General features: G+C 41.2%; 2 protein-coding genes across 4 annotated transcripts in view; one reads left to right on the forward strand and one right to left on the reverse strand.

Moving 5' to 3' along the window:
* The window catches only part of plxnb1b (plexin b1b), a 109,533-nt gene extending 103,016 nt beyond the window's left edge, over positions 1–6,517 (reverse strand). For all 3 annotated transcript variants that reach the window (XM_065955370.1, XM_065955371.1, XM_065955369.1), the window contains exon 1: positions 6,125–6,517. The gene's annotated coding sequence lies outside the window, so the exon portion shown is untranslated. The remainder of the gene's footprint in view (positions 1–6,124) is intronic.
* Positions 6,518–18,425: 11,908 nt separating this feature from the next.
* ube2v1 (ubiquitin-conjugating enzyme E2 variant 1) lies at positions 18,426–24,247 on the forward strand. Its single transcript, XM_020639555.3, has 4 exons — positions 18,426–18,541; positions 20,402–20,550; positions 21,720–21,845; positions 22,875–24,247. Exons 1-4 carry the CDS (start codon positions 18,520–18,522, stop codon positions 23,019–23,021), a joined length of 444 nt encoding a protein of 147 aa, XP_020495211.1. The 5' UTR covers positions 18,426–18,519; the 3' UTR covers positions 23,022–24,247.
* Positions 24,248–26,325: the final 2,078 nt, after the last annotated feature.

Consider the following 26,325-nt stretch of genomic DNA (forward strand, 5'->3'; position numbering starts at 1 on the left):
TAAATTGTGGATTACACACAGACAATCTGCCTGCAATGAGACATTTCTATCATCAAGGCTAAAGAGCTCAACAGTGACCGCCCACTTTTTTTTTTTTTTTTTCAAATCCACCTTTTGACATTTCACACAAATCCAAATATCCGTTGACTGAAGCCTGGAACAAAGACAATCAGCAACCCCAATACTCAGAACTATAATACATTTGATTCTGCACATGAATAGCATTTAAAAAAAAAAAAACAACGGTGAAAAAAGGCAAAGGTACAAGAGTCCGTATAGGGACTTGGGTTGGAAACCGGAGGGTCGCCAGTTCAAGTCCCGAGGCGGAAACCCCAAACCGCTCTGGTGCGCTCCCTGTGTAGCGGTGTGTAACAGCCCCACTCTGACATCTCTGCCCCAATGCATGTCCACAGGTCCTGTTTGTGCATGTGTGTGTATTTCAGGTCTGTGTGTGTGAGAAGCATGTTTCTCATAGAGTGTAAAATCAGAATTTCCCTCAGGGATTAATAATTAATAATAATTCAAATACAAATATTAAAAAACAAATATCCAGGCTGACTGATCACTGATACAATCAACAGAATCTGAATTGTAGAGTTCTGACGTCTAGTTCAAGTTCAAGAGGCTGAATGAGCTTGTGTTAACCATTTAATCATGTGTGCTACAACACTGACCTTAAACACACACACACACACACACACACACACACACACACAATGAGCTGCATGTGGTGGAGGCATGCAGCATACCCTGATGAGTTAATAATTCACACTCCTACAGAGCACTTCACTCGCTGCTTCAAAGGGATTTCAACACTCAAAATGTATTTTACAATCCTCAGCACTTCCATGTATCTGGGTCCTCATTAACATATCTGAATAATGAACCGGCTTCCCTGTCTAATTAAATCCTCAGAGAGTCCCGAGGAGGGTTGTTGCAGATCTTTATATCAAAGAGAAATCAAGACTTTTGCTGATTCAGATAATGGACGTGGAGCAACATCCTGTCCACCTCCAGGCTGAAAGTGTTGTAATGTTCACCTTGAGCGATATGCAGAGAGATGTGGGCGAGTCCAAAATGTGACGAGTGGTAACTGGAGAGTTTGATTCTCAGGGCGCAGCAGCTCCCCTCACGCAGACGGGAGGAAATCATCAGGAATTCATGGGATCTCTTTTAATCAGCCTCAAACTCTCCCTCAATATGCAAAAAAAACAAAAAAAAAAACAACCCAATTGAGTTTCCATCACTTTTATCTCCATGTATGTACAAATGTGCATAATCACAACATGAATATGCAAATGTAACACTGCCACGGTGCAAAAACAAACATGCAACAACTTTATTTATTGATGCATTCAACCATCTTTTAATAATTTCCCTTCTAACACTGACACGTTGAGATACACACAGTGAGCCGCCGTCTCAGATGAGGCTATATTTAATATCTGCTATCTTAAGGTGCCCTATAGGGCCGTGGTGGTATCTCGCGGGGAGGGGGGGGGCGCCTCCACCTCGTATCAGATTCCTTGGCCGCCTCTTATCCCTCCGCCCGGGGTTTGCACCACCAGCATATTGTTCCTAATCTTGGTGCATCTGTTGGCTTACAAAGCCCTATTAAACAGCCAGACCACTCTGATAAGGTTACTGACTTAATGCTCAGTGACATAATTAAATTGAGTATTTAATCTGGCCATTGGAGCCAGAGAGCTCCGGACCCCCTGCTGGGCAATCTGAGTGTTCACATGTTGAATCTCCGCCTGCCCCTTCCACAACAACTTTGATCCCCTTTTGGGATGATCGTGCTCACCAAACAGGCGAGATCAAAATGGGTGCAGGGATACCATCACCCCCAAAGATTTTCTTTTGGGGCTAATCTCTGGTCCAAATAACTCCATTAGGAAAGTAGACTGAATTGGGGTTGTAAGATTTTAAAAACATAAAGACTGGGGTAAAGTGGATCAAACTACACTACTCAAACAAATTAAAAAAGGAAGACATCATCTAAATCGACCTCGCCAAAATAACAAGGATCAATGGAAGGCCTTCAAGAGCTACTTTGAGAAATAAGCATCCTGCCGTTCATTTTTAGAAGATTTGTCTTTTAAAGTGTCTCCCACTAGTCCCAGTTGTCCTGTACCCTGCTTAAGCATGATTGTAATACAACACATGCATGGCTTTATGTGATCATGAAGCGTGCTTAGTAAGACAAGCGGACTCAATCAATAAAAGAGACGCGCGGTGGAGATCGTGTCCGCACACTGAAGAACAACATGACGGCTACTTTACTGACTTTTTGATTTTGAGTCATTTTTAGTCAGAAACAGCCAGAACACTTCAGGATTTCTCGATAATGAAGGCTTGTGCTCGCGCATGAACTGTACCGTGCTGACACACACCTCTTGCAAGCGTGCCCGAGCCAAGGAAGTGTACCATGCTCGAGCACGGATCGGTGTACCCGCGCTAGTCAAACAGTCTGGACTTTAGGGGTAAGTTGGATTGGGCACAGTACAGCTTGCCTATAATGAGAGAGAGCGCCCTTATAATGAAAAACTTCCTCCTGTTTGTAGGTGAAAATGTCCACACTGGAAGGTAGAACAAAAAGGCCCGCTTTCAGACTAACTTGCATACTTTTCAAACTCTGTCTCGTCCAAAGTATTCCTGGTATTTAACAGAAAGTGACAGAAATCGTTGAGTGATATATGACAAAAACGAAATTCCACACCTTTAAACTCCACTACACACCTGGTCATAACTGTGTTCAGTAGACGTGCTCGTCAGATCATTTGTTTCTCCCTCAGGAACAACAAGCACCAGTCCTGAAGAGGTGACCTGATGAAGGCCACAAGACCGAAACGTGTCGGTCTCCTAAAGTTCATAAAGTTGATCTTCATACTTTAAGTGTTGCTGGAGCTTTGTGACCTCTACATGCACCTTGGTAGTTGGTGAAGTTGAGCAAGAAAAACCCCAACCAATCAGAGTTTAGGGAGCTGCTAGCTGATCTTTCAAGTACACCATTTTCCTCTTGACCAGCCGTAAGGCGATGGCGTTTAGATGACTGTAACCTCCTTCCCTGGTTGAAATGTCCCTTTACTCTTTCTTGCAGATACAGGTTTAAGTTTTCGTCTGTGATGTTTGCGGTCGGCAGCAGGGTCACGGTGAGGGTTTTGACGCCACATGCTCCCTGCAGCCCTCAAAGTAGCCAGACACAGAGAACAAGGGCAGTCGACCCCACCCCCCCCGCTTCACCTTTTGGCCTTTGGCACCTTGACTGGGACAGAATTTGTAAAGTGATTCTTGTTTATTGGAGAGGCACTTTAACCACCTCTGCTGTCTGTTAAACACTGCCATCTGTGAAGCTGACACTAAACTATAAAAAAAATCACATTAATTCTACGGTTCAAGTCTGATTAGATCAAAACGGAGAGATCAGAAGAATTAAGTGTTGACATGTTTTAACTTTATTAAGAAGAACTTTTAAATCAAGTGGCTTGGTTCTTCTCTTTAAATACAAGTAGTGCAAGATCCCCCGTGTTGTTTGCTGCGAGCTTTCTAGACTGAGATGATTGAAACATCAAAAAGTCCTCTTCATTAATCGGGCACACTTTTAAAATTGCACTTCCCCCCCCATTCTCAGGTCACCGCAGGTCAAGCCTTTAAAGGGGAAATGTGCACACCATAATGACGGCATTTATACACAAGGGCAAAGGTCACAGAGCAGGTCCAGACAGCTGTGGGTGCCGGTGTTCTGACTTTATCCAGGTACAAGTATGAAAACGTGCCCGGCCGGCAGCTACTACTGATAATAAACAATGTTTGACTTCAGGGCCAAAGAAAACATCTAACCCCACTCAAGTCTCAGAGACGCCACCCACTTCAACATGTCTTCTATTTCTGTCAAGCTGCATCACAGCAGAGTCAGTTTCTTTCTTATTTGTAGGCGTGGACTTTACACCGATTTATTTTAAACAAATGGCGAAGCATTTTGTGTTTCATTAAAAGGAAAACGAGTTTACGACAGAGAGCGCAAATTATGATGGGAGCAGCTCACACTAGAACAAGAAGGCACAACGTCTGGGCACATCCCAGTTTTCACAATACCACCCGAAGAAAAATCCACAATTAATGAGCAATCATCATCATCATCATCATCATCATCATCTGGAGGGTATGTGCCATCTCATTTCCTGGCTTATACTAAGCCATCAATTATGTTATGAGGCAATTGGAGCAGATGGACATGGCTTAAGAAGGCACCAGACTGTGAGAGGAGATCAACACCCCTGGGACACAAAAACACACTCTCACTGGCCGCCCCTCCGATGAACCGTCGGCTGGGACACTTGTTACCGAGTGGATGTTGATTTGCACGAGATGAGGCAAGGAAAAAAAAAAAAAAACATGGAGATCTGCATCTGACCTTTGATCGTAAAGAGTGTCATTATCAGCCACAGCAGGACTCTTTCTGATGATTCGCATATACATTCACTTGTATGCATTGACACTTACACTGCTGTGGCATTTCTCACAGGACGCTGTGATTATTAATGAATGCTCTACTGGATGATTAATCACCGTGGGTTATAAAACTGTACTCAACTCAGATGAATCTTACAAATCTGTGGGGGGGGGGGGTTAAGTTAATGGACCCAATTTGATCTCAAACTCGTCTTCTGTGTCTTTAGACTTCTTTAAAGAAACAATCAGTCACGCGGAAGATGTCAAAAACAAACCCTGACACAAAAACACCCACTGTACCTTTCATATAGAATTCTATAGTGTAAACACTCTCTCTTATCAACATGGACAAATCAATGTCAAAGATGCATCTCACAAAGCTGCACACTGTCAAATCCAGCTCTATTACATTTAAATATTGTTATTTCATCATGACATCATGGTAGCTTCACTCATTTTGTTTGTCATTTATGTATTCTCTGCATCATTGTAAAGGAGGGTCACCCTTCAATGATCGCTCCGAGAACTTAAAAGTTGATGATGACATCATTCATTTAGCTCGCCGCACCATTGCACTGTTTTTCTATCTTGCTGTACCTTCAAGGAAAAGTTAGACCTGAAGATGTCAGCGATTGGTGCGTTGTTTTGACTCATCATGTCTTGTGTACTTGCATGAACACTTCTCTGAATTGCAGTAACAGATTCACCTTTGTGTCCATTTCATGTGTAAATATATTAAGAGATCTGAAAAGTCAGAGTTTGCTTACTTGCAGTTTAAACAACATAAAGCTGGACTCAAACACAAACAGACCTGCTAAACTAGACGCAAAAAAAAAAGAAAAAGCCATCATGAATTATTTGACTAGTGTTGTAATTCAACGCATACATAATAGAGAAATAGAGCATACATGTGAAGTTTATTCACCTGTTAAAACTTCACAATCCTGATTTTAAATAAGAAACTAAATTAAAGTAAGTGGTGTAGCAACGAAATGTGACTTAAAAGCAAAACTTAAAGTTTGTTTTTGGGCTGGAGAAAGTGTGAGACGGTTAAAAAAAAAAAAACAGGAGACATAATCTGCTAAATTAAGAATACACTAGAATAAAGTGGACTAGGTCTGTCAGACAGATGCAGGGACGAGTTTGGCGTCTCACTCAAAAGTTGATGTTTTTGTTTCTGTTTAGAAAAAACTGAAGTTTTAGAGATTGGGTCAGTCCCATGGCAGTGTGAATTTTCTTTCAAGGTCACTTCGAGATTTAAAAAAAAAGAAGCGTTAAACTGAGTCTACACCTCCAAAAGCATCATGAACATAGTTATAGCCTGGAGCGACGACGCCTCGAGGGGGTGTTATGGATGAGTTGGTTACCTTGCGTAAAGCACACTGCGCTAAATTGGCGTTTCCAGTAATTAGGAGGGAAAGCATGAGCAAAAATCAAAGTTGTCAAGTCTTTAACTTTAACACGGGGGGTTTTCTATAAAAGAAAAGTTGCCATTTAAGGTTACAAGATTATTGCTTATAAAAAAAGAGAGAAACTGGAGGTCACTCAGGGGGGGAAAGTTGACAAAAATACGCAAATGAAATACATTTTAACCTGATAAATAACAACAGAAGTAGTTCCTGTTCAGTGAAGCGGAGAGGACTAACACAGCCCCAGTCTGTAAACTCACCTTGCTCTGAGAACTCTTCAGTCACTTGCTCCAAACGCGGGTTGTTACTCCTCAGGAAACTACTTTCACCGTTTTCATTAAATGTATCCAATCAGTCCGGAACCGGTGCTTTCTTTTCTTTCTTTTTTTCCCAAAGCACACACACAAAATGAGCCGGGAACGATAACGTTGTTTCTCGAGGTTACGAGATCACAAATTCCAACGCCATTCAGTCCAGACTTGCAAGGTTTTTCCTCTCAGGCATCCAACTTTGCCTGGCTTACACACCTTTCTGCAGAAAAGGAAAAATCAGTGCAGTTACTCCGTGCAGTAGAAAGTCCCGCTTTTAGTTTTGTGTCCTCTGCTCGGTTTAGCCCAGCAGGTTTCTCCCCCCACATGTAGCCGGTAAGTGGTGGTGGCAATGATTTGGGGCTTTCAGCGGCCAGCTCTCCACAGGCGTAAAAAGGGGGTTTGGCAAAGGGGGATATAGCGTGCTGCGTTCACGGACACCTCGTTTTTTTGTTCTGTTTTTACAACCATGCAAGCTTTACGAAACTAGGGCTGCGCAATTAATCGCGATTTTATTGTTATCTCGATGTCAACTTTCACAATGAAAACATCATGAAAGTCTGAATTCTCTGCAATAAATTAAAAAAACTTTCCGTGCAGCATCGTCAAGCAATGGTTTTTTTTACCGTCAGCATGTGTACATTGAATCTTTTGGGTGTAAGCATGGGCTCAATGTCCACGCTTTAACACCATTTTGGGGCAAAAAAAAACTATCAGATTTAAATGAGGGGGGGGGATTATTTCAGATTTATTTTGCATTCAGGAGGGACATGTTGTATACATAGGTAGCCTTTTGTATGGAAACCTTGGCATAATGTCCACGCTTTCACACCATTTTGATACAGCTACCTCAGATTTATGAATGCCAATTCATAAAAAAAATAAGAAATTAATTAAGTTCAGGAAGAAAAAACTTATTTTTTTTGGATGTATTGAAGATTAAGGAGGGACATGTTTCAAACAAATGTATTGTAAAAAAAAAAACATGAAGAACTGCACAAAGACATAGAGATTGAGTTAAAGCTTACACTCTTTATTTTTATTTTTCATATCATTATTTGAATATTGAACAATGTCATCCGAAATCGCAAATTTTTGTCGTTTCCTGCAGGCCTACATGAAGCCAGATCCGTGAACCTTTGTAAAGGACATCATTTGTACCAACATAAAGTTTCAACTCAACTAAAGCTTTAAAAATAATACAGGCACCTCTGCATCTACTGTTGATAATGCACAATAATAACAACAATACAGCTAAATATACTGCATGGCAGCAAGTTCACACATAGAGCACAATGGACTCTATCGTCGCATTTCTTTATTAACATACTGACTTGGGAACGCCAGATAGCCTAGCGGTTAAATCTCACACTTCATGTACAGAGGCTACAGTCCTCATAGCGCTGGCTGTGGGTTTGAATCTGACCTCGTCCCTTTAACTGCAAGTCATCGCCCACTCTCTTTCCTAAACACGTCCTGTCTCTCTTCAGCTGTCCAAGAAAGGCAAAAATTGCTCCAGAAATATCTTTTAATAAAACTTACTTTAAGTTGTAGACTTTAACTATATGTATTTGTACACCAATGTACCAGTGTGTAAATGCAATATTTCCCACAGTATGTGAAGGCATCATTAGCCCATAGAAAATGACTGGTGCATGGCAGACCCCTTCTGGCCAACTGGAGAAATGCATCCCATAGAGCTGTCATCTTTGAACCCCTAAAGTTTCTTATCACACTTTTTTATAAATAAAATATTACACAATCAACCTTTTTACAACTTAACCATTTGTTAAGAGAGAGATACGTCTACTGTCTCATTTAAAGCAGACATGCAACAGTGTAGATACATTTATTTAAGTATATTTGACGTCTGCTTCCTTCTCTCATAGACCCCTGAGGATGCATTTGCAAGCTTAAAAAAAAACGACTTTTGTGTTTCTACTAACACAAAGAAATCAAAGAGATGATTTTTTAATGAGATTTTTTGCATCAGCCTGAAGCTATAATGAAGTTAGAAACACACATTCGTTAAGCATCGAGCTGGAATGGCTGGAATGTAAGATGTACATACTTCCTATGATCAATGATGTTGTTGAGTTTTAATCTGCCTGCCCCCTCCCCCCCCCCCCCCCCCCCCCCATTTACAGAGGACGTGTCATGATCGGAGACATCACATGCATATCAATGGAGACCACACAGAAATCACAAAACCCTTACAGGATGCTCTCTCTCTCTCTCTCTCTCTCTCTCTCTCTCTCTCTCTCTCTCTCTCTCTCTCTCTCTGTATCTTTGTCCCCTCCTCTGAAAAGAAGCCTTTTATCTCCCCTCTTTTAATTCTTCTGTAATGAAGCTAAACTGAGGCTGGATAAGTCACACTCACTTCAAAGATCACTCAGCCTCACCCGCCAATATCACTCTTTTAATCCCCCCCCAGTTCAAGGACAAGACAACAAACGAGGGATCTGCTCTGCACTCTGTTAGGACAGTTGTAACATGTTTGAATGAAAACATTTCAGAAAATACTTGAATCACAGAGGCTGTGTTTACCAAACAGAAGCATGTGATCATACAGCCAATAGAGCTGTACGTTTAATCAATTCATGACATTTAGCCAAACTTAATTTGGCTCAAGTTATAGGTTCATTTTGTATACAAATCATAAGATAACATCAGAAGTTTTTGCATCAAAAGCAGAATGAAGATATTAAAGTCGACCAAGAAGCAACTTAAATACAAAGAAATAAAATGTATATAAGAAATATGAGATCAAATATCGACCTAAAGATGCAAAGAAAAATGACAAAGGGTTGAACGGACGCGCTTGTTGTGCATGATGAAGGTTAAAGTATAAATTACACACAGTGTGCAGTGTAAAAAACATAACTCCTCAAGTTCCTCGGCCATTACACATAAAACAGTTAATGTAACGTTGACCATGAGGCTGGATAAAGTCTGTGTCAGGTTGGGGTAAGTTGTTATTGATTTGGCCCGGAGTAAAGGGAAGAAAACCTCTTGTAATATACAATAAAATCACATTTTCAACATTTAGATTCTGGACGGCAAACACTCAGATCTTTGTGATTTCATGCAGCAAAGATTCCCACAATCCACTGCACCGTGTAGAGAGGCTCTAAGAGATCAGAACTGCCAGATATATGAGATTTATGAGATATGAGATTCCCACATGTACCTTTACAAAAACTTCACATGTGTTTGGTGTAAAGCTTTCAAGGCCGTTATTCAGCAGTATTTATCTATGAACGAGTTAAACAATCAGTTCCATTTCATCCTCATTGATTATCCTTACTGCCTCGTGATGTTGACACACAGCATGTAAGGTAACGCTTCTTCACAGCAGATAAAGGATTTGATATAAGACATCGGCTCTCAGTGAACACAGTGTTGGTATGAGAAGCTGATGAAACATTGTCATATTAGTACAGGTCTGATATCATATCATGCATCCCTACAACATGTAACAAGTACATTACAGCTTTTACTTTATTTATTTCAATTAATTTCATTTGAATTATTTTTATTTGAACATATTTTCAAATTTAATGATTCCAGTGATTTTTAAATTTTCTATTTTTCTTTTCTTTCCTCTGTCATGATGCTTTTGTCTTGTGTGAAGCACTTTGAATTGCCTTGTTGTTGAAATGTGCGACACAAATAAACTTGCCTTGTCTTCTTTAGAACTTCTCCAAATATACCGCCTACAGTGGAAACACACACACACGCACACACACACACACGCACACACACACACACACACACACACACACACACACACACACACACACACACACACACACACACACACACACACACACACACACATACAAGTCAGGAGGTGCATATTAGTGGAGAATCTGTTTAACAGACCTTTGAGCTTGAGAGGAGAAATGATGCCACCAAAACTACAACAACCAGGAAATTTGGTGAAGGGCGCTGGTGGGGTACGGGTTAGTGCGCGCGCCCATGTACAAAGGGTGGCCCAGGTTCAAATCTGACCTGTGGCTCCTTTCCCGTCATTCCCCACTCTCTCCGTGATTTCTGACTCTATCCACTGTCGTATCTCTACAATAAAGGCACAAAAATAAATTTGTTGAAATAATGAGAAACATTATGTTGTTGTTATCTTCACCACTTAAAGGCACCCGTGGCATTCTTCATACAAAACACCAAATTGGGGGGTGATAGACTTTACGAAAAGTTTACATCCCTACCCAGGAAAACGAGTGTGAGGCTGTTTGTGAGGATTTTGAGTTTGTATTTCTCAGCACAGACCTGCATTCATCGCAGGGCGAGAGGAAAGTGAGTCTGAAAAGTGAAAAAGTTGTCGTGTGAATGAACGTGTCTGTCTGTCTGCAGCAACACACTGTATTCATGTCCCTGTGAAAAACACTGCACCATTCATCCCCAAAGTCACACACACACACACACACACACACACACACACACACACACACACACACACACACACACACACACACACACACACACACACACATACATACACACACAGGGCTCTCGTTACTTCTGAGAACCAACTTGTCTTAAGAGAGGAGCTGGGCGGGCGGGCAGCCTGGGATGGGATGGGGGATTAGGGGGATGGAGGGTGGGAGTATGGCTGGTGGGCGATGGATGGCTGGGGGAGGAGTGGGTGAGAGTGGGTCAGAGGGCAACCCCCTCCCCTCCCAATATGCAAATTTACCACATACCCAAACAGTGACAGACACTCTAATTTCAGCTCTAATTCATGGAGGATCTTTGTGGGAAACTTAAAATCAACGACCTGAGTAGTTATTTCGTTTTAATCTTTAAATTAAAAATGATGCTCAGCCTAATCCTCTATTTGAAAGGCAATAAAGGATTCAGGGTCCCAGAAATCGGCCGTGATGGAGGACATTATTTGTCAGAAGGTTTTTGTGTGTCAGGCAGATTTCAGTCAGTGAAGAGAAAGTACTAGCAGAAAAAACTAGCAGAGTTGCCAACCCCACTACTAGATGTCACGCCCTCTGCCTCATCCCAGCAAGAAGGCTTCCTCTTTCGCTCTGTGTGTGTGTGTGTGTGTGTGTGTGTGTGTGTGTGCTTGATTACAAGAGATAGTCAGAAATTGTGTAATTATGAACACTATGAAAAAAGCATCTGTGTGATAAATTGTAGGATGTATATATCTTACAAAATGTTTGATATCACATGCTGAGAGTTACATCAAAATGTGAAGAGCCTTAATTAGTGATTGGATGCACCTGTGGAGGTAATCACATGGAGAGGAACTCAACATTCATGTCTCACTTTGCACCGAAATTTCTGCACAAATAATTTTAAATTTCTGAGTGTTCAGAAATATTCTTCATGTAGTGTTTAAAGAACATTTCTCCATTTTCTCCTCAGCTTGAGAAATTCCTCATCCAGTTAAAGGTCCTCCTCACTACTCCTCACAGTTTGACACATTAGGAGCTCTCTTATGGGGCTAAGACACTTTTGTGAATAACTTTCATCTTTAAAGGGATCTTGTCCTTGCTTTACGGGGAAATTCTTAGAAAACGTCCTGATTCTAAGAATTTTGTCACTAGGAGTGAAGGAGGCTTTGTGAGTATGACCCCTGGGCTTCTCCTCCACCTCACTGCCAGATCAACTCTGTTTCTCACTGCCCCAACTTCTGCCTCCATTATTCTCCTGTTTCTTTTGGATTTCACCTTCATGCACCACCGTTCCTTGCATGCACAATCAACATGCATCTCTGGATCTCTGGACTCAGGCTATTGGAGATAAAAAGGTTCCAGGTTCCAGATCCAATAGCACCACCGTGTGGCCATTTGTAAAGCAACTCCTACAACTATTTTAGGGAGAGGGAAGATATGAATCCATGTTGAATAATGATGATATAGTATTTCTGGAATCTTCTGTAACCTGTACTTTAAACTTTGCGTCCCACATGGACCCAGGAAGAGACTCACCAGTCTTCTGCTTGAAAGATGAAGGCGTCTGTCCGAACCTCGGGAATGTCTTTACAACAGGAAAAAAGAATCAGGTTAGACTCTGTGGCCGGGTGAGGCTTACCATTACATACATACATCCAAAACATTTACTGTCTTTAACTTCTTTTCAATTTCCAAAAGATAGAGCAAATCATATTATTGTTTTTAATATTGATACTGTTATTTCAAAGTATCAAGTAGCCTAACTCTTTTATAAGAATAATAACATCTCAGTCTCTTTCTAATTTCATCCAACACAGACATGGTAAAGCACCACAACAGAACATCATTTTGAAATATGTGCAAATGATTATAAGCCTAGGCTATATCATTTTACTAATTTGTGTTAAAACCACATATAGCCTAAACCTACTTGGCCATACTTAGGCTATAGGCTATCTGTCGATTATTTTATAGCAAATAAATAGGTAAAAAAAAAAGTGAAATTGTTCCCATTAAATTATTTATTTCTACAATAAATATTAAGTGTCAAATATTGGAATGAAATTTAAAGAAAGCTTGAAGTTTAATGTTTAATCACTGATATTATGTCTGTAGGTAAATCTGGCTGATAAAACCCTTTTCACTAATGAGCCACTGGTTGTCATGGTAATAAGGAAGGTTTGAATTGCTCAAAAACAATTCAGAGACCTCAGTTCTAAATTCTTTCTTCAGAAAAAGATTCAGAAAAAGTGGAAAATCTTCACCTGTGGAAAAAAGTTTTCAATTATTAAAAGAAAAAACCCGGGTTAAAAGCTCTGCGGACAGAGGACATCTTCAGGAACTATTAAAAGTGTCGAAAACAATGGCCTCCACTGGACTACACCGTGAGAAGTACCTGCTGACCTTGGGCATCAAGCACGTGCTTGATGAGAGTCATGGTAACACATCACAAATTAAGCCTTTTTATTGTAAAATGATTGAAAGAGAATTTGTTTGATCATAATTGTGACATTTTATCGTCAATTTTTGTTAACCTTGTTGGTCACAAAATCTCCTATTTACTGTCGTTTGTTGCCACAAGCCAGATAATGACATTTATTAAATTTAATAAATATAAATGTATGTCTAAGGATTTTTTCTGCTAAATCATTAATCAGTGTGTGATAAATTACAGGGAAAGAAATTTGTATTTTGTAATTAAAATGTTCCAAGAAATGATTTAAGACACAGTTTGTGACCATTTGTACGACGGAGGATTAGGGCCACGTTAAAAAAAAATTGTATTTTAAATTTCGAGATTAAAGTAAAAAATTTATGAGTTTAGTCTTGAAATTTAAAAAAATAATATTTTTTTTAACATGGCCCTAATCCTCTGTTGTATGTTTGTCCAATATCAGACAAAAAATAAAGCTTCAATCTGAAAATACTTAAATGGTAAAATAGAATTCCAGTGAATCTTAGTTACAGTCTAAAAAAATAACTCAAAACGTGATCATTTTAAAGCTGCTGTGAGGATCTTTTAGTAACACGTGTCCATCTTTGCAACCCCTGTGTACAAAGCAGTATGTTTTATATCATTGCTGTCCTCTACATGTGAGAGTGGTGTTCTGTTTCATCTCTCTGTTTAATCGTCTCGTCTGATGCCTAGTACCCAGTCGCAGCAGTACCAGGCATTCAAATAAATATGTAGTAATGATCAATCTCTTCACCGATGGTCTTTTGTAGGTCATGAAGAGTTATGCTAAAAAAGACGAGTTCACAGATTCATAGGCGTTTGTCATGTATGCACAATCCTGTCAAGAGTACATGTAACTGACGTTTTCCTATTTTCTTTGCTCTGCTTTTTGAAGATTTGCTGAGGCCAGGACGAGTTCTTCAGATGCTTGCTTCAAACCTGAGGAACAGACCTCTGAGCTTTATGGACACTGACGCCCTGTGCCTGTCCATCTTCAGCCTGTACCACGACCTGGTCACTGGTTCAAGGGAGTACCCATCCTATCAATTTGAAGGATTCATCAAAGCTCGCCTGATTACCACACCCTTTGGAGATCCCTGTCTGAGAGAGAACACCCACTCTCCTTTGATGGAGGCTCCAGCTGGTGTGATGGCGCCTCCTGCAGGATCCAACCCTCCCCCTCCAACCATGAAGACTCCAGTGCTTCCCGAGAAGATGGACTTTGCGACCCTGATGGTCGACCGGGATAACCACATCTCTACCATGAAGGTCGATGACCGTTTTTTCATCAGAGTCATCTCCACTGTATACGCCTCTGATGGCACCGAGCTGCCCAACCGCTGGAGAGTAACTGACTACAGTAAAGACGGACACATCCTCATGTCGGTCCTCTGTCGTTTTCTCAGGAAGTCGCGAAGGTATGCACGGACTCCCACACAGGAGAAGTGGAAGGCTTCAGAGGATGAGAGCAGCAGCAGCAGCAGCCAGTCTCCACCAATGAAATGCTTGAGACTGTGAAGGATATTTGACCTGATGCAGCTTTTTGAGCCTTTGAGGATTCAGCTTATGGACTTCTACCTGGATACAAGCTCTCCTATCAGAAGAACATGTTTGGCTGAGGGTTTTCTATCGTAGGTCCTACACATGTATATAGTTTATGTCTTTGTGGTGGTCGCACACGGGCCAATGATTTTTGTGCTTCTTGCACATTTCTTGATTTCTTTGCACTGGCCTGTGTGTGCTCATGATGGCAACTTGGAGAGAGCTTTGGGAAGCTGTGACTGTATTTTATAAATTGGACTCATCACAAAATTTAGGCTTCACTTTACTTGCTTAAGGTTGTATCAGTGTTGACACTACCCTGGAAGCTCGCATGAATGGAGTCTGGGTCTGTTAAAGTTGGCGGTTTGGGTTACACTGGCCACTAGGGCCATGGGGTGGGTAAGTAAGTCATCAGTAAGGGAACAATTTGGTTGAGGAGTTTCTTCATTGAGAGCTTATCCTTTTCATTTCAACAACGCAACTGATCGACTACAGAGAAGTAAGAGGACGAGGAGGATGAAGAGGTTGATAAAAGAAGAACAGGAAGATACAGGGACAGCAGCTTGTGGTGTTGTGGATTTTTCTGTTGGTAATAAAAGATCTCAAGTCAAAGTATTTTGTCTGTCAGTCACAAGTGCATCAAAGAGTCCCGGGGCAGTCCCGGTTTCAGAGCATATTTATACTTTCACAGGGTGTAGGTATTTTGCATATACATGAGTGATACATCGTCATTGGTTTCAGCTTGCCCTAGTGACTACGCCCTCTGCTAGTTTGCCTGGTGATTTATCTATGCAAGCTTCTTTCTATAAGGCACCTGGTACGGAGGAACACCAACAGAAAGTCCCGTGTTCAGAGGGAACTGATTTAGGATCATGCTGTACCCAGATCCTGAGGAGTGTTCCTCTTGGAGATACAGACCAAGGCCATGCAGAGAAACTGTTTCTAATTGCTAAATGACGCACGAACATCCTAATCTTTTAAGGTCAAGCGAAGGCAACAGACAGATAGTATTTTTCCACTAAAGTGGTCTCTCCTATTTGGATTTAGTATCTGGAACGTTAACAGCTGGATTATTGTGACCTCGGAAGGCTGGTCTCTGCGTCTGGCAGGACTAGCACTGCCCCATTGTCTTCCACCAGGACCCCATGATGCCCCATAACGAGAACCTGAGGGTTTTTATTGTAAATATGTATATAGTTTATGTCGTCATGGTGGTGGTACTCAGGTCAGGGATTTTTGGTGCGTCTTGCACATTTCTTTATTTCTTAGCGCTGACCTTTATGTAAGACACGGGGGGGATGGGGGGGGATTCTTACTGTATTTCTAATTCTGAGGACCAGACCAGCCGGATAAGAAGAGACAAGAAGAGGAGAACTTTTATCATTTTATACGACAACTATAAACACACACACTACTTGAGGACCAGATGAGACCAGAGACTTAGAACCAGGACACTACCCGAGGACCAGATGAGACCAGAGACTTAGAACAATACTCCCATAGGACCAGATGAGACCAGAGACTTAGAACCAGGACACTACCCGAGGACCAGATGAGACCAGAGACTGAGAACCAGGACACTACCCGAGGACCAGATGAGACCAGAGACTTAGAACCAGGACACTACCCGAGGACCAGATGAGACCAGAGACTTAGAACCAGGACACTACCCGAGGACCAGATGAGACCAGAGACTTAGAACAATACTCCCATAGGACCAGATGAGACCAGAGACTTAGAACCAGGACACTACCCGAGGACCAGATGAGACCAGAGACTGAGAACCAGGACACTACACATAGGACCAGATGAGACCAGAGACTTAGAACCAGGACACTACCCGAGGACCAGATGAGACCAGAGACTGAGAACCAGGACACTACCCGAGGACCAGATGAGACCAGAGACTTAGAACAATACTCCCATAGGACCAGATGAGACCAGAGACTTAGAACCAGGACACTACCCGAGGACCAGATGAGACCAGAGAGTGAGAACCAGGACACTACCCGAGGACCAGATGAGACCAGAGACTTAGAACCAGGACACTACCCGAGGACCAGATGAGACCAGAGACTTAGAACAATACTCCCATAGGACCAGATGAGACCAGAGACTTAGAACCAGGACACTACCCGAGGACCAGATGAGACCAGAGACTTAGAACCAGGACACTACCCGAGGACCAGATGAGACCAGAGACTTAGAACAATACTCCCATAGGACCAGATGAGACCAGAGACTGAGAACCAGGACACTACCCGAGGACCAGATGAGACCAGAGACTTAGAACCAGGACACTACCCGAGGACCAGATGAGACCAGAGACTGAGAACAATACTCCCATAGGACCAGATGAGACCAGAGACTGAGAACCAGGACACTACCTGAGGACCACATGAGACCAGAGACTGAGAACCAGGACAGCGCAGGACAGGACATACACTGTAAACTTTCTACCCCAAAAAGATAAGTATACATTTTACCACAATATAATTTTTAGTAACATTATGTAAGTATGCATTCATTCTGAGTCTCTATCAAGATTTGAATACTGATCTTCTCTTTCTTTCCATTTTCAGTGAAAACTATTACTTGACTACAATAGCAACTAAATCAGCAAAAACAAGAACAAACTAAACCAAACACAGAAGAACAGACATATATAACCCGACCATTATAAGAACCATCATAAGAACCCAAGAAAAACAAGAAGAAAACATGGATTTAAAAAAAGTGATGTTGCACCACTCCTATTTTCCACCAGATGGCGACCTGCACTTCCAATAAGCACCTGAGTACCTCCGCATTTTGTGCACAGGGCTGCCTGTGATTTCATGTTGTAGAAAGAAAATATAATTCTATTTTAAATTCTGTATGTTCAGCCCGACTAATGAGCTAGTACTGAAAGAGAATAACAGCAAAAGCGAGACCAACAGGCGCAGTTTAACTTGATAAAGATGTATCCTACTTTGAATAAGTAGGCTATAGAGCAGTGGTGTCCAAACTTTTTACTTTTCAAAATTGTTGTGTTAGAATCGCTCACGGGCCACAGGTTTTGTTTTTTAAAATATAGTTGAAAAAATAAGTCTTTGTAGATCAGAATCAAAAAGCTCGCTAAAGAAACCCTTTAATAAAAGGAAATCAAATATTTTGATTTCTTCGTTCTACTTTATTTGTTTTTTTCTCAGAATCAAACCTGTAACGTGGATCATTTTTTTTGGAAAAAGCTTTCTGCATTTAGCTCAGGTCATTAAATGGTTAAACAACAGTCCGCTTGTTTGCAAAAACTTTGCACATGTTTTTTTTTTAAATAGTAAAAGCTGTAGATTTAAAAAACATCTACAACAACATACATGTTACTGAACATTTTCTATTTTAGGAATATTGTTCAGCCCTTGTTAACATGAAAAAGAAAAATAAGATAATGTGCCAATCTTAATCAAGGCCTCCCAAAATCTTCTGATTCTTTATTTGAAGTCACGGGCCGCAGAAAAATCCCCTCAAGGGCCGCAAATGGCCCGCAGGCCGCACTTTGGACACCCCTGCTATAGAAGCTTATTACAGAAGGAAATAACGCTTTAAATGCATAACAATAACAGTGAGTCCACCAGGAAGGGACTTAGATCAACGTATTAGATAGATGGATCCTGTAATAACCCTTCACAGGAAATGACAGTGCCACAACAGCTTGAAGACATCACACCACACATTTCATCAGATACGTTAAAATACAATAAAAAAAACTGCAAAGTTATTTTTGTGCATTACGTTTTGATAAATATTTAAATTAAATAGAAACAAACCCAAACTAAAACCAGAGAGAGAGCGCGCACGCACGCACTGCTTCCGCTTTCTAAACGCGGACGCGCGCAAATCATGATAGTTGCGTGCGCGCTTCCGTGAGGCACAGACAAAAAATGGCGGCCGCCGCCAGAATAGGTAAGTCGACTCAAGCGGCAGTTTAAACCGTTTATTTTCGTTGTTTTTCGCTATAGAGGCACGATTTTAAACACGACATAATGACGACGTCAAAGTTAAACAATTACGGGGAGTTTTGACCGTAGAGTTAGAAACCTCCCCCCCCCACCACCTCTGTCATTAACGCCGCTAGCTAGCTCGTTAGCTCAGGAAGCTAGTCCACTGTGTTTGAGAAACAACCGGCTGTCCTCGATGTAAAATCAGGCGCCGTGAAGCCTTTCGGGAACATAAACAGCTACGTGAGGATTAAATCCACACGACAGGCCGCTGTTGTTGCCGGTGTGTTCGGTACACTGTGTTCTGTGCGCGGTGACGCCCGTGATGATGAAGTTGTGGTGCTAAGGTAACGTTAGCTTCTCTCAGCGACCGGAGAGTCACCGCAAACCGGAAGAAACGGCACCGAAACGGAGCCTGCTGCCAAGTTTCTCCTCGTTTCTCAAACTGAAACACATGAAACATTCTGTGTGTGTTGGTAGAATGTAGGTTCATTAAGCAGGAGTGTGAACAAAGTGATTATCAACCAGGTTTAAGGCAGAGTATTAGAAATGAGCATTGAAGACCCGGATGTTCAGAGTGTTAAAGCGTCATGAGAGTTTTATATCTTACAGTTTGGGGTGTTAACTTCATATGATGATGGTTTCTAAAACTTTGAAAGGAAAGTGGATTTGTATATTATTTATTTTCTCGTCTTCTGACTCCTCAAAGCTCTTTTTACACCGCAGGTCACAGCTTCACATTCACACACTGATGGCAGAGGCTGCTGGGTGAAGTGGTGACTGGCTCTATTCATTCACACGCCGCCGACGAAGCAGCGTATAATTTCAAAAATGAATTAATTGTAAGAGAGGCTAGAAGCAGAACATGATTAATGTCTACGTTTTGACTGTTGCACCGAGTAGATGTGCAAAATTAAATAGCACACAGGGGTCTTCTTGCAGCTGTGTGTGTGTTTATGTGCAAATAGAAACAAATATTGCACCTGTAATGTGGGATTTAAGGATTTTCAACACATTGTAACTTTTACAGTGAGCTCATTTTTTTTGTAGGTGTTGTGTAGTTTTTGTATATATTTCTGTCTGGACAGATACTGACTGATATCTAAGACAGATACTGAGACTTAGATATTTTAATCTTATTTTGGCTGTGAACCAGCAGAATTGCCGCAGGAAAAGTTCTACCTATTCAGCACCGGTAAGAACTGCATAAAGCTGCATTAAAATAAAAGGAGCAACCCTGAACGTGCTTTTGAAATGGAATTCATTGTTCACAGACAAGCTGATACAAGAAAGTAGAATTATTTCTGTGCTTCAAGAATGAAACGGATAAATGCACTAGGAAAAATGTTGAAGAACAGGTAACCTGGAGGGTGACCATTCAGGATGAAAGACCTTCAGCAGCTCATGCCTGAGGGGGTAATAAGTCAGAAAACGTGGTTGTAAGATGAGCCTCCTTTCAGCTAGAGTTGTTAAGAGCTAACTTTGATATGATTCAATTAAAAATCTAAGGATATTGATACCGGTTTTGATACCACAGTAACAAAATGTAAGTCCTTGGCACCAAATATTGGGTAATGTCAAGAAATTGGAAGCAGATTCCCAGACACACACACACACAGTCTAAGTTGATTTAGAAGTAGCGTTGGTACTTTTCAATATCATCAATCATTAAAAAACAGAACAGAGATTGTATCTTTTTAAAAGTGGAATCAAAACATTTGATGATGCAGCAAATGTGAGCATATCTTTTGATAGCAACGTTTGTACTGAGAAATATGTCGTGATAAAGTTGTATTCACCGTCCCTTTTTTTTCTATGTTTGAAGGCATTACAGTTCCCCGCAACTTTCGGCTGCTAGAAGAACTGGAGGAGGGTCAGAAAGGAGTTGGAGATGGTACCGTGAGCTGGGGCCTGGCAGATGATGAAGACATGACGCTAACTTCTTGGAATGGCATGATCATCGGTCCGGCAAAGGTGAGCCACTCCCAAAGCCATTGACATTCCCCAACATAATACTTGAAAGAAAGTAAAATGCCAGCGTCACTGTCAACAGGGGCGGCCTGCGATGAGGGGAGTGTTGCAAAAGACAACAGGTCTTAAAATGGAGTGCATGTGGTCCAGGAGGTGTCACATGATGCGCTGCAGTTGTAGGGTAGATAAGGAGGATTGGGTGTAGTAAGGGGGGTAATTATCAGACATGATATGTACAGCATAAGCATCTAACACTTGGGCTCAAAGTAACTCATTCACTGCAAATGTCCTGATGTGTATTTTTCACAACATAGTTAAAGTATTAACACGAGGGGAATTATGGCACATGAATGTCTGCTAACTTTTCATAAAACATATTTCAAACTATTATCCCACTTTTTTAAACTCACTTAATAATTACATTTGAAACACTCATTAACACTTGTAAAGCATCTTACAGCTGGTGGGGGGGGAGACGATGATGTCATGGCTTTGCATGTCATTTGTTAGTTGGGCCCATTCAGCTGCCCCAGTAACTTGAGTCCTGAGTAAGGTGACTGGAGCTGTTTCAATTACTCAGCTACACATGATTCAAATTCTTGGAAGTTAAACTGAGTCTAACTCTGTGTTACCTGCTACAAATTAAAAGACAAGGCACATTGTTCCAGTGGCGAGATTTGTCCTTACAAACAGGATATGTTTGCGTTTTCCCTAAATGTTGGGTAAGCTGGCACACAAGGGAAACCGCCAGTGCCTAAAGGATAAGAATAAAAATCCCAACTCAAATCCTCTCCAAATAGGAAATTAGCAACCCTAGCGGAGTTGTGCGGCGCCATTGTTTATTATAATAAGCAATATAATATTGAGCTGCTATATTCTCACCAGCCGCTCCCTCTTCTTTCACTCTGTGGCGCTCGCTCTCTCTCTTTCTGAATGGTTAGTGGTTTATAAAGGAAATGTTTGCATTTTGTTTGATCAAATAAGGTGAGCAAGGCTTACATGGGCCGTGACTGGAGACATTTTAGTCGACCAATGTTCAGAGGTCGGGACTGAACGGTCAAGCTCAATCAACAAATTAATGATTATTGATATTATTTAGCTATTGGAGACCACACACGATCACACTCCTCGACTCACCCTTTAAACTAAACCTTCTTCTTCTTTAACTGCAGACTGTCTATGAAAGCAGGATTTACAGTCTGAAAATCGAATGTGGACCTAAGTACCCAGACCACCCCCCTGTTATCCGCTTTGTGAACAAGATCAACCTGACTGGGGTACACAGCTCGAATGGTCTGGTGAGTATGAAGAACACACTAGCACCCATTCCTCAATATTAGATCAAAATTATTTTGTACCATTTCCCTCCTTACTTATTTTTTGCCAAAAACAACTATTCAGTTTTTATCCGTCAGTTTTACATCTGTTTCCTTTCATCTCGACTTCCTGCAGCTGATGCATTGATTAATACTTTAACCATGTTGAGGTGTCGGGTAACACCTACACAATCACTCTACAGCCATTATGCATGTTTAAAAAAAAACCGGCAATAATGATAGGAAACAATGTGGGATATCAGACCAACCAGTCTTACTAAACATCACGTGTAGAAATGTATAGATCTGGTAGAATTGACCACAAAACAATGTACGTAAAAAGCAAGAAAGGGCTTACTGTCTGCGTCGTTTAGATGCACGCCGGGCAGCTACAGGGCCTTGCAAACCTGCGGTATATGGTACGACTTAGATTTGTGTAAACCGGGCTAAAAGCTTTATCGTGGACATGTGCTGTCATGACTACAGGTGCAGCCACCACCTTCTGCACACGGCCTCATGTTTTTTTTCACATTCATTGCATATTGCAATCAGCCAGAGCAAGGCGGATCAGGCTGCTGGTTTTCTCCCTCATTAGGTCTTAATCATGCATAGAAAGTGGTGCTAAGTAAATACACTTTGTGGACTGTGACATTGATTAGATTGCAACAACTCCTCAAGTAAAGACAAGATTGAGAGCTCCACTACTGTACCGGTAGCTACTAGGATTGTAAACGTCACATGGCAAAAATAGATGCTACTAGAAAGAGCTTCACAGCCGCACAGAAGCTACATGTTGTGCACTGAAAGCAATAGAAATTGGAAGACAGTTAAGACATTTTTCCTTTTTCTTGGTGACGTCCCAGAAAGTCCAGAATTCATTATTATTATTCTTTTTCAAAAAAATTTGTTTGAAATGAAGATGAAGTTTGTAACCTAAAACTACAGTTCCACAAATTGAAGCCATTTGATCAGTGTTTTAATGGAGGCCTTCATTTTAATGTCGTCTCTCAGGTGGACATAAAGACGGTGATGCCTCAGACCAAGTGGAAGAGCAACTACAACCTCCGGATGGTACTGCAGGCGCTCAGACAGCACATGATGACAAAAGACAACCACAGACTGTCCCAGCCGCCTGACGGCCAGATGTACAGCAACTGAGGCTCCTGCTGCTTTCCCTCCCTGCTAAACACACACGCACGCACACACATTCACTATCGAACACACACACACACACACACACACACATATATATAAAAAGCATCCTTAACACTGATTCTACCACTTTCCCAAAAAAAAGCAAAACCATCATGTAATCCAAGACTCTCCACTCCCTCTTCCGTCCTTGGGGGCCTCCCATTGGACAGAGGGAAGGGTGCGCAGGTGAACCTGACATCCTCAACCAGTGCCCATTCATTATGACAGAACAAGAATACTGTACATCTTACTAATGTTATTTTTTATTATCTTTGTGTTCTACATCCTGATTGTAAAATAACAAACGACCTGATTGAGTGTACAAGTCTTGTGTGTGTGTGTGTGTGTGTGTATGTGTGTGTGTGTGTGTGCGTGCCAGGATTCTTCACAGTTAGTCCCTGGTATCAACTCGCCACTCAACAAAAAAACAAGTATGTTAAATGTTTGGACCATTCCGATTTTTATTTCAAACATCTTGTAGAATAATGAAACAGATTCCCCCCCTGAAAGATTAAAAAAATTAACCCCCCCTAAAAAGCTTTGCTTGGATTCCTAGCCAGGGTTAGCCTCAAGTTCCCCAGCTTCCGCAATCCCGACGATGTGAATTTGACGGGCCTCTCTAAAAACGGGCGCACGTCCGGTACACGGGGATAAACTGCTACTCGACATTCAGCGGCGTATGTATCAACAGGGCACTACTGGCTCATCACTCATGTTCTCAGACTCGTCTTCTGTGTGCCATATGGTTCATAGCGCTTTGTGATAGTGATTGATTATTAGCAGCCAGTGGGAGGGGGATAGTTTAAAGGGCGATTGGGGGGTGGGGGGTGGGGGGTGGGGGGGAGGGGGTACAGGTCTTTGTGCTTTTCTTTCTTCAGAGAACGTAGAGCGTACTTAGAGCTTGAGTGAAGGATCACCACTGTACTGTAGTCTGTGTGGGGCAGGAGGAGCTGTGATTGTTCTCGTTTTTCTTTTCTTTTCTTTGGGTTTCTAGTTTTGGTTTCTTCAGTCTCTGGGCTAACCCGAGTCATCTCATCTCTCATACAGTAACAAAAAACAACAACAAAAAATAGCCCACTGAACGCAATGTATGGATTTGGATGTTTATTTTATAACAAGGGTTGAATCTAATCAAGGTGATGGTGACCTATTGCATGGTTTTATTTGAATTAAATGTTATTACTTTTGCATGCCTTTGTGTCATGATTCCTTTGAGCACATTTCCCTTCACTGTATCCTGCAGCGATACAACATTTGCTGAAAACAAAAAAGAGGATCGTCCTGAATGGTTATGAAAAACTTTTCATTATGGACACCTCCATTAAATTATGTATATACACTTGTGAGGCCCCAACAACAGATGTTTGTATGTTGGTCAGCGACAGTGAAGAGAATTACATCAAAAAATAACATTTTTTTTTATCATCGAATTCTCGTGCAAGTCTGAAGCTGGCATATTCTTGCCAACTGTAGACTCATAAAGCTATGGAAGCCCTGAGAGGACATGCATCCATACATTTTGTTTTAGGCCCTGTGTCCACCTAGTGTTTCATTTTGAGCGTCATCGTCTTTTTTTCAGTTGATTTCAATGAGGAGAGAGTGTTCGCAGCAGAAAGTGGCCGACTGGAGAAAAAGCGCAGCTCCCAGCTTCTTTTTTCTTCTGACCGCCCTGCGTTTTTTGTGCGGCCGCTCTTGAGTGCTCAATTTAAAAAAAATCTTTCAACTTTTCAGAAAGGCGTCAAAATTTTCGATTTTCCCTGCATTTTTGCCGCATACTGATCATGTCTTGTACTCGCATCCTCTTTGCTCCGTGTCTGATCGGGTAAAAAAACAAGCTCAAATATAAAACATGCAGTAAAAAAATAATGTAGCAGTGTCGGCTACCTGGAAAAAACACTAGGTGGGCACGGGGCCTTACTCATGTTTTTCATGATAACAACGAGCTTGTCTTTGTTTTTGTTCTCAAGATAACACTGCTTTTCCTGTGATATTCATGACTGTGTGTTTCTGTTAAACATGGGAAACCCAGAGTTGTTTTCTTGAGATTACAAAAGTTGAGATCTTTAGAAAAAAACTGTAAAATAATCTTTATCACGGTAAACTGGGTGAGATCAAATGTATGGGTGTATATCTCCTTCCAGCTTCCGTACAAATCAGTTGTTTTATTTATTTTTCTTTGTTTTGCTCACAACAAAGCTAGAAAAAGTTAGCTGAACTGTTTTGAAGCCCAACCCTTAAAAACAAGTCAGAAACAGGGTCTTCCTCACTTCATTTTCTTCAGCCCTAGCTTTGTGGAAAAGCATCACACAAGTTTATCTGCATGTGAAAGGAGTCATACACTGACTAATCAGAAGGACAACTCATAACATTTAGAGCAAACTTTAATATGATTGTACAATAAATGATAATGATGAATGAATGAAAGTGATCCTCTAATGGCCACTACTAACAGAAAAAATAATAAAAACATCTTAGCTCCTGCACCTTCTCTCCATGAGATGTGACAGAGCTCCAGAGGCCCAGCGTACTGCTCATCACACCTAATGTAAAAATATATTTGTGTGAAATCAACACAGCTCTCTTCACTATTGCATCTTCCAGCTTTGTCCTTCTAAGAACTTGTAGCATAAAAATATCTCTGCAACGATCACGGTGTGGGGAGTTGTCATTATTTATGTTGTTAAAGCTACACAGCAAACAAAGCCTGCAGCTCAGAGTGCTCTACATAGAGGGAGATAGATGCACTCACTTCTTCAGATGAAAACACAGAGAAGGAACACAAAATAAATGATTGAGTGTTGTTATAATTATAAGGTGGAAAGAGTTAAATCAAGTGACTTAGGCTTAGAAATTCTTCTTCCCAGCACTGCACAGGTTTGACAGCAGTCAACAAATAGTGACGGCACAGAGAAATACAAAAGAACACATGACACAAAAACACATCTTTTGAGCGAGATCAGAGTTTTAAAGAAGTGCAGCTGTGCAAAAAAACACAAAAAACTACTAAGAAAGTCACTGAGGGTTAAAAACTAATTTGAAGGGATGAGTTTTTCTAAGCTCTTCTTGAGCATTCAGGCTCCAATGATATCTACCAGAATATGTAAGGTGTTCTTAAGAAAATAGTTGCATCTTGAAAGGAAAAAAGTAGCAATATAGCTTCCTGTTAGCCCGTTAAAGTCTTTGTATTAAATCTGAATTAATGCAAAAGGAAGGTTTTAAGAAGTGATGCTAAAATACAGCTTTCTGTCATTCTTAATAAACATACAAT

The sequence above is a fragment of the Labrus bergylta genome, chromosome 5 (assembly GCF_963930695.1).
Source record: "Labrus bergylta chromosome 5, fLabBer1.1, whole genome shotgun sequence".
NCBI classification, from domain to species: domain Eukaryota; kingdom Metazoa; phylum Chordata; class Actinopteri; order Labriformes; family Labridae; genus Labrus; species Labrus bergylta.